The sequence below is a fragment of the Rhopalosiphum maidis genome, chromosome 2, assembly GCF_003676215.2.
Source record: "Rhopalosiphum maidis isolate BTI-1 chromosome 2, ASM367621v3, whole genome shotgun sequence".
NCBI classification, from domain to species: Eukaryota; Metazoa; Arthropoda; class Insecta; order Hemiptera; family Aphididae; genus Rhopalosiphum; species Rhopalosiphum maidis.
The window spans coordinates 21,719,587-21,728,501 of NC_040878.1; the positions used below are offsets into that span (position 1 = coordinate 21,719,587).

Here is an 8,915-nt window from a genome sequence, read left to right on the forward strand (position 1 = left end):
CCCGCGGCTGGCTGGCCACGGTGCAACGATCGAGAGAACGCGTCCGCTTAGTATCGCGTTCGCGGTCATACTGTCACGCCGACAGTGGCGCAGACGCACGACGACCGTCGACCCGTTCCGATAATTTATTTCCAATAAGCCGCACTGCCGTGTGCCCGTGCTGCTGTTTGATACATATTACAGTTTTTATTATTATTATTCTTTCTTCTGTGTTCCTTTATTTTCTATTCGCTGGAACACGGGTGTCCCGCACAATTACTAAACGCTTAGCACTCAAACACTCCAGTACTCCAGCAATCGGCATCTGTCCCCCAATATTATAATATTTTTTTAATCTACACCACTTTTGGGTGACGAAATCAATTTTAATGTCAGAACTACAGTCGGCGCTATTATTAAAAAAACAACTGACTGGTAAGTATCTATCGCACCGGTCCGTCCGTTTTTGTTCACCGATATCACCATCGAAACTTTTTGATGTTCATGGCCGTCGTAATACGTATCTGATCCCGACGGACACCCGAAATACTTTCACGTGTCTTGATTCCGTCTGGCCCAACATGTGTCCTAATTATTACTTTATTTCGGGTTTTCCTCGTTTAATGTTTTAAAATTTACTCTATACAATGGTCATTTTTCGCGGAGTGAGAAAAAATTGTAAAACAACCACAACTTATTACTTGAAAATTAACCGAGATTTGGAGTTAAATAAATTGGTTAACTGTATACATTGATGATATTTTATTTGTTTAGAATTGCACAAGAACCCAGTAGAAGGGTTCTCTGCTGGTCTCATAGATGATAATGATATTTACAAATGGGAAGTGCTCATCATTGGACCTCCAGACACCTTGTAGTAAGTACCTTTTGAATGGCATCATCCATCCTATATATTATTTATCTATATTATGTATTTTACTTAATTTATTAGAAAATAAGTTCTATACTTCCTAGTAGTTTCGATCAGTGGTCATTGATCAACTTTGTATATTACAATATATCTGGCCTAATTGTTACATTTTTCACCAAATCATTGAGTATTTTAATAATTAATGTGCTTTATTTTTTGGTTATTAGGTAAATTTCCAATTGATTAATGACTAATATTAGTTTTTATTACTTTTATATGATAAGATAGGTAAATTATCTAATTTTTAATTTTAGAATTAGGTCTTGGTGGTTTGGCTAACCGTGGGTAAGCATAATATCTTTTATACTCTTGTAGGATTTATTCAAGAAATGCCTTTTCTTCCATTTAATATTTTTGTTAATTAATTTTTTTTAAATAAATAAATGGTAATGGATTTACAAATCATTTAATCTTGGCCTTTCTAAGGATTAATTATCAATTATCATAGATACTAAAGAATAATCCAGCTTAAATATGTTACAGTGAAGGAGGATTTTTCAAGGCTCATCTTAATTTTCCAAAAGAGTATCCCTTAAGGCCACCAAAAATGAAATTTGTAACGGAAATTTGGCATCCTAATAGTAAGTATTTTAAACTTTAAGCACTGTATTTTTTTTTTATTATTGTATTCTACTGATGAGAACAAAAGAACTAGATATACATAGATCTTAAATTATTACTAATAGTTATAAAAAAAAATCAAATATAAATCTATAATAATAATTTAAAAAAAAAACTCCTTATATTTATATTTTATGCTGTTTAGTAGTGTATCTTACCTAAAATTTCATTTTTTCAAAAGAGAAAATTTCCAAACTGCTTCTTAGTTATCTTACACTAACTCTTAGACCTTAAATTTGATCACAATGAACATTTTTTTTATTTAGATATAATGCATTTAAATAATTATTAGGATTACTTTATAAAAATATTAATAATCAGAAGTACTTATTGGTATACAGACACTGCACAATATAAAATATATCATTATGTTTCTGGTTGACAATTTTTATTCTATATTTTTTTGTATGTTATTACACAAATTTTAAAATACAAGAAAATAATAATACAATTCCTACAATTTATAGTGGCTTATATAATAATTTTAAAATAAGCCTGTTTTTCAAATGATCCTTAAATAGCATACATTTTATTTGTTTGAAATATGTATTATAAATTATAATAAATATTGAAGTTATAAGTTTATAACTTGTTTAAATTAATTTTTAACAATATTTTAAAATAAACTTATGATGTTTGTAAAGTACAAGTATGCACTATAAATTACATTTACAATATAACTACAAGCTAAAGACCTACTAATATAATTTTAATATAAACAAATATTAGAAGAAGTATTATTTTTCTATGAATAAATCATATACTTAACTAACCTACATGTAAGACATAATAGAAATACTAATTATCAATATTGAAGTTTTAAATTAAAGAATAGTGATAGGGTGATAAATTGTATAAAAATAATGTACAATAAAAAATTCTCAATAGATGATAGTGATACCACTGAATTTTTTTTAAATTTTATTCTTTTATTTGAAAAACCAGTGGGGTGAGCCTATGCCTACCTGATTATATTTCAATATTGGTAAATTATTAATGTAACATTATATCTAATTGAAACAGAAATATTACTACACTAAAATGCGTACCATCTCCTGTATATTTCTTCGTTTACTCAGAATCTACAACAAACACTATAATTTTATAAATAACGATAATTTATGGATTTGAAGTATTAAAATAAGTTAAATCCTGGACTAAGAACAAAATTATCTATTCATTTACTATACATTTATTTTTTTATTCGAAAAAAATTATAAATTAAATTTTTTATGGTTGTTGGTGGTTTAAAGATTTAAACTTATAATCACTTAAATGTAAATTTGTATATTTTTAACCCTCTAAAACTATATTTTATTCCAGGTTTTAGATTTAAAAAAATGCTAATTAAATTAAGTAAAAATAGAATTGTTTTTTATAACTTTCTAACTGTTATTTATAAACTGTATTTATTTAAATATTATTTATTATATACTACATTAATAATGCATAAATTATTGTGTTTGTTTTCTTATTGTTGATGTTTTGATATTTGTATTTTTTAACTAAATCTTAGATTGAAAAAGTTTTGAAAATTACTAATACCAAATAACCTTGTAAAAAGCTGTTACAATCTCTTTTCTTATTTTGATATGTTTATTAATTTTGTCCCTTAGATCTTATATTAAAATTTGTTATCTGAGCTTACTGTTTAACTCAAGGAAAAATTTTTCCTGAATTATTTTATTCAAAAAATCTTTTGTATTTATAAAATGTATACATGCTTATTTTTCATTTTTAGTTGATAAAAGTGGTGATGTTTGTATATCAATACTTCATGAGCCCGGTGATGATAAGTGGGGTTATGAAAAAGCAAGTGAACGTTGGCTACCAGTGCATACTGTTGAAACTATATTGATATCAGTCATTTCAATGTTAGCTGATCCAAATGATGAAAGTCCAGCTAATGTAGATGCAGCTAAAGATTGGCGTGACAATTATCCAGAATTTAAACGCAAGGTTGCGCGTTGCGTGCGTAAGAGTCAAGAGGATATCTAATAACAAATTTGCCAGTTGCTCTATACACATGTTACCAACGTATAAATCAATTATTGATGCCAGGGTAAACAATATAGTTCATTTTCCCTTATAATGTGTATATTTATTTATATTTATCTACATTGTGTTTGTCATCAATATATTAAAATTATTTGAACTTAAAAAAAAAACATTAAAGACTTACTTATTCACAATTATGTTATTAGACAATAGTAAAAGAACATTATTTGTATTTCCTATACTCATGGATAAAGTGAAATCAAACATCAAATTATTCGTACAAATTTACAATCTTTTTATTACTATGTTTTTAAATTACCAACTTCATTTTCTGTATTTAATACTAAACTATATATACTATGTAGGTAATAAATTGTTTTTTAAACACAAATTTATACATTATTTTTCTAATAAAAGTCAATTTGACATTAGCTTATAGTTGTTATTTTATGAATATTAATTATAATATAGGCAGTTATGGTTATAATTAATTTAAGTTGAAAAGCATTTAATTATGCACTACTTATAACTATTGCAGAGTTAGTTGAAAAATCAAATTCAACAGTTTAATTATTTAAATTATTTGGTCATTATTATTTACTAATGCAGTACTTGTTACATGATCACCAAGAACTAAACATAAAAATTAGCTTGTCAATTTGTTTGCAATAGTAAGAACTATTATAATTGTTACTAAAATTTAAATACTGAGTAAGTATTGTTATTTAAAATAAAAATAAAATTTACTGAACATAATTTATTAATGACTTAAGGTCTTAACATTTTAATCATGTTTCTATAACACAAATAATATTAAATTTAATAATAATTAATCTATGTTTCAGGTATCAAAATGTAGAGCAATCGACAACATTTTATATAATGTGATTTGTATATGTAAGTTTTTTTTTCAAAACATTAATAAAATATGATATACTATCTTTTAAATATTTTTATCTTAAAAATATCCTGAAAACCGTACTTCGTACAATAAAATATTATGTTAGGATGTTATCTTGAACAAAATAAATAAATAGAAAATACTTTGTGAAATCCTTGAATTTAATCACGTGTTTAAAATTAAATAATATACTTTTACAAAAAAAGTATGCTTTTATTTTCTACGAATTTGTGTTTAACTTTTCATTCTTAAAGTGTATTCTTCAAACAATTTTAGCTTAAATTAATTTCATTACAATGTAATAATTGTAATATAGTTGCATTCATCGACGGTTTAAGTATTGCCTAACCTAGGGTGACCATTTAAAAAAAAAATAAAAAAACGGGACAGTTGTTACACACCCCTCACCACCACCATCAAAAAATTATTATTGTTACTTTACCTTTTTGAATTAATTAACCTAACCTAAATAATAAAAGTGTTTGAATGTTTAGAAATATTTATTTTTTTTATTATCATTAATCAACACAATGTTGCATTTCAAAACTAATACAACTTTTTTAAACAATTAGGAAAATTTTCTTTTTATTATTAAACACTATCGCTAATTTAATTGTTTATTAGCATCGGTCCTTGATTCTTGTATTACGAAAACTGTTATCTGTTATTTATAAATTTGATTATAAAACTATTTTAGATTTGTTTCATTGATTGATTTATTTTAAAAATACAATGTAATAATATGTAAAAACGGGATAAAAAGCGTCCCGTTCAAAGTTTGTTGGGACAACGGGACATGATGATCAAAAAAGGGACTATCCCATTTTAAAAGGGACGTATGGTCACCCTAGGCCCTAACCTAATTTAATGATTGTTCTCAAATACTATGTTGGGTCATACTTGTTTAATGTAAATAAAAACTTAATTTTAATGATATTTTATAAAATAAAAGTTAATATGTGTCTAGATATATTTTTTAAAAACAAGTAAATACCTAAATGTACAGTTATATACTGAAATTAATTTACATAGTAATCATGTCATATTATGGCACTTATTATATTATTATCCAAAGTTAAACGGCAATTTTTTTAATTTGTATTATGTGTATAGTACTAACCTATGTTCCAATGTTCATCTGTTATAAGAATTTATACATACGAATTTCATGTTTTTTTTTTTTTTTTTTAGATGTAGGGTCAATTTTTTAACAAATTTTTATTTTTATTAATATTATTATTTGTAATAACTACATTTTAGGATATTATAGATCAATTATTTAATTTTACATAATATTATTCCGTCTTTATTGTTTTATTCCTTAACATAATAATTATCTGTATGATAATAATTACTCATTATTGTACACATATTTTAGATTTTTCATCATTTATAATAAAAAAGAATTGTATACCTATTATGATGATTACATCTAATATTCCATTTTAGTTCCACGTCAAATTTAGTATAAATAATTTATTTAATTTAATGATGTGGGTAGATAATTAAAAACTAGTTAGAATATTCATAATTAAATAGAATTGAAATAACTTGCACAGGAACTTTTGAGTATTACATCCACTAATCTCAGATTCTTTTAATGTAATTGAATCAAAGCTTTATTGCTGGTGTAAACTTATTCTGTATAATATTATTTCAGAATAATTCTATAAGACATCACACTCGCACGTGTTATCTCCGTCTTACAAAAGTGCAACATGGCAAATTTTTCTTCAGTAGAACTAATTTTACGTGTTAAGCTTAAATATTAAAAAGAAATGACCTAATATCACTTACAGATAAGAAGAACATTATCTGTATTCCTTCGGTTTTTTACGGATCTTTAATTTTTAAGTAAATTACGAATATTTTCAAATATTAATAGCTTACATACTCAACTCGCTTAAAAATTAAAATACCGTGAATACCCGACAAAAGAAATAGATAATTTTCTAACCTTAAGTGTAATAATAGAACATTTATTCACTTATTTAAGCAAAACACACAAAATAGGTTCTGCTGAGCGAAAATTTACCATGTACATTTGTAAAACGAAGAAAACAGGCGGGCGAAGCGTATTCTTTAACTAAATTTTTCATTCATTATTTTATCTATTTATGTTCCAATTTAACATACATAGACTGATTGAAAGAAAAAAAGTCTTATTTTTATGAAGTAACAAATAAAGAGTGCTTATTTAGACACATTTAAGTATCTCTGGATTAGATGTGGTTATGGTGTTATACTGCACATCATAGATTTGTGTCATTGTCTATTCCTTCATTTTCTGTCATTTTTTTTTTTATATTTTAACCACTAAAACAAAAATAGTTACTATTATATTATAATTATATTAAAATAAATGTAATATTTAATAGTAACAAAAAAAATTGTGCCCCTAAAACACCACCAAAAGCGTGTCCATCGGGTAGGTCCTGGTTGGTTATTTTGAACACTTAAATATAGTCAAAATATTAACACATTAAATACACAGGCGTGCTGCTTAGGTATAGTCTGTAATCTGTATCCATATAACCGTATAATGTGAATCAATCTTTTTTTGCTTCGTGACCAATTAGCTATGTATAAATAAAATCAATCGGCGATACTTGAGTGTTACTAGGAAAAACATGCATCCACGTATAGTCAACGGCTGTAGTCAATTTGCCCCAAAACATATAGGTACAACGTGTAATTTGCACCATCCTCGGATAGTAAGAAATAAGTCAATAACTATTTTACATAACAATTAAAAGAAAGAAGCCAAGATCTTTAATACCAATTTTGTTCTTTTGACTTGGGTAATAAATTAAATACATTTGCAATCATGTACCCTTGATATAATTAAATGTTTACGTTTAGATAAAAGTTTTAGTATATACGATATAACTAATATAAAATCTGAAATTACGGCTTCAAATTTAAATATTTTTTTTATTAAACGATACAAAAAAAAATACATACGAATATTAATACTTAATAGATACATTAACTGATAAAGTTATTACTCCTACGACTGGTTTCGTGTGTAATAATACTACAATTCAAAAAAAGCAAGTTTTGTATTTTACAGTGATAGATAAACAAGTGATATATATATATATACTAATAAAAGGTTTAACAGCAATTATAATTTTTTTAAAACGATCATTTTATTTTTATAATGTACAAATGAGCAATGTAGCAAACGTTATTTGAGGAAATTAAATTAGGTTATTAAATGCTTGGTGGTGTATCAATGAGTTTGGCATGATCGGCATAAAGAGGTTTTTCGACGATGAGAGAATCAATTCATCTGCGGACATCTTTGACTACTACGCGTTTTTTCATATGTATTAATTTTTATACATGATCTTGTACTTAGCCAACAATAAAAAAAGGATTATTTGTATATTATTACTCGTAACTGAATTCAGTAATGTTACGAGTGTTTGATGGGTCAATTATGTGGTCGTGAGTTTTAAAAATGGCTAAAAAGATTTACAATTTAAGATTTGAGAAACTATTATTATTTGATTGCACATTATGGGTGGTCAAATTATCTATTGTGCCATTGCACGAGTTAGTGAGAACTGTAAGACTCGTTAGAGTAACCATTTCAATTTATTGAAAAATATAATACATACAAATTGCCTAAATCAAACACCTTAAAAGTGGAGTGTATACTTATAGCAAGGATGGGCAACTGGCGATTCGTGTATCATAACTAGCCTTGCAGTGACCCGTGCTACATTTTAAATAATTACTTTATATAAATATAAAATATTGGGATTTTTTGTATTTTATTATATTTATAGAACCGACATAATTTTTATTGTAAAACTAAAACGTAATCATACATTTTTATCTAGTATTGAACTATAAATGTCAATTATAAATTAAATTGACCTTTTTTATGTTTTTGCTTTCTATGTTCTCTTCATATCTTGCCTACTAGATTTTCATTTTCAAAATAATGATTACAAATAATTTAATAATAAAAATAATAAAAGATAATAACTTATTATGATGTTGGCCAATATAATTTAATTTAGGAAAGTACCAATGCTGAAATTAAATAAATTCGATTTTAGAATTTTCAAAAAAATAATTTATCATATTATTTTCAAATGTTTTACTATTTCTTGTCGGATGTGAATTTTTATCACGCAAAATATTAAATCAAAAATAGTGTTTTTAAATATTCACTAGTGATAAAAATAAATCCAACATTAGCGCTACTCATGCACAGGTTCTGGAGATACTCAACACCGCCTAGTTTAATTGTAGCCCCCCTCCCCCCCACAAACAAGTTAATAGTTTAAAAATTTAAAAAAATTAAGAACCAATGTCCCTTTGTAGAACAAACATAGCTATTTAAAAACAAATTACGTGATGTTTATACACAACGGACCTTATTTCATAACTAGCTAATTTTTTGTAAATTAACGAATAAAATTATAAAAAAGTTTTTGGCTGTTCTTGAAAATAAATAACTAATAATAG

At 25.7% G+C, this 8,915-nt stretch overlaps 1 protein-coding gene across 2 annotated transcripts; it reads left to right on the plus strand.

Moving 5' to 3' along the window:
- Nucleotides 1-128: 128 nt before the first annotated feature.
- On the plus strand, nucleotides 129-4,477 carry LOC113552708 (ubiquitin-conjugating enzyme E2 G1). Of its 2 annotated transcripts, XR_003405179.1 has the most exons (5): nucleotides 129-414; nucleotides 754-856; nucleotides 1,394-1,491; nucleotides 3,273-3,593; nucleotides 4,375-4,477. XR_003405179.1 is itself a non-coding variant. In XM_026955563.1 (4 exons), exons 1-4 carry the CDS (start codon nucleotides 369-371, stop codon nucleotides 3,527-3,529), a joined length of 504 nt encoding a protein of 167 aa, XP_026811364.1. In that variant the 5' UTR covers nucleotides 129-368; the 3' UTR covers nucleotides 3,530-3,967. The 2 variants fall into 2 exon arrangements, 1 of the variants encoding a protein (XP_026811364.1); XM_026955563.1 differs by lacking the exon at nucleotides 4,375-4,477 and having other exon boundaries at nucleotides 3,273-3,967.
- The last annotated feature ends 4,438 nt before the right edge of the window (nucleotides 4,478-8,915 follow it).

Coding starts and splice junctions, on each gene's coding strand:
- LOC113552708 (XM_026955563.1), top strand. CDS start 369: ATGTCAGAACTACAGTCGGCGCTATTATTAAAAAAACAACTGACTG. Junction 415..753: donor ATTAAAAAAACAACTGACTG/GTAAGTATCTAT, acceptor TTATTTGTTTAG/AATTGCACAAGAACCCAGTA. Junction 857..1,393: donor GGACCTCCAGACACCTTGTA/GTAAGTACCTTT, acceptor AATATGTTACAG/TGAAGGAGGATTTTTCAAGG.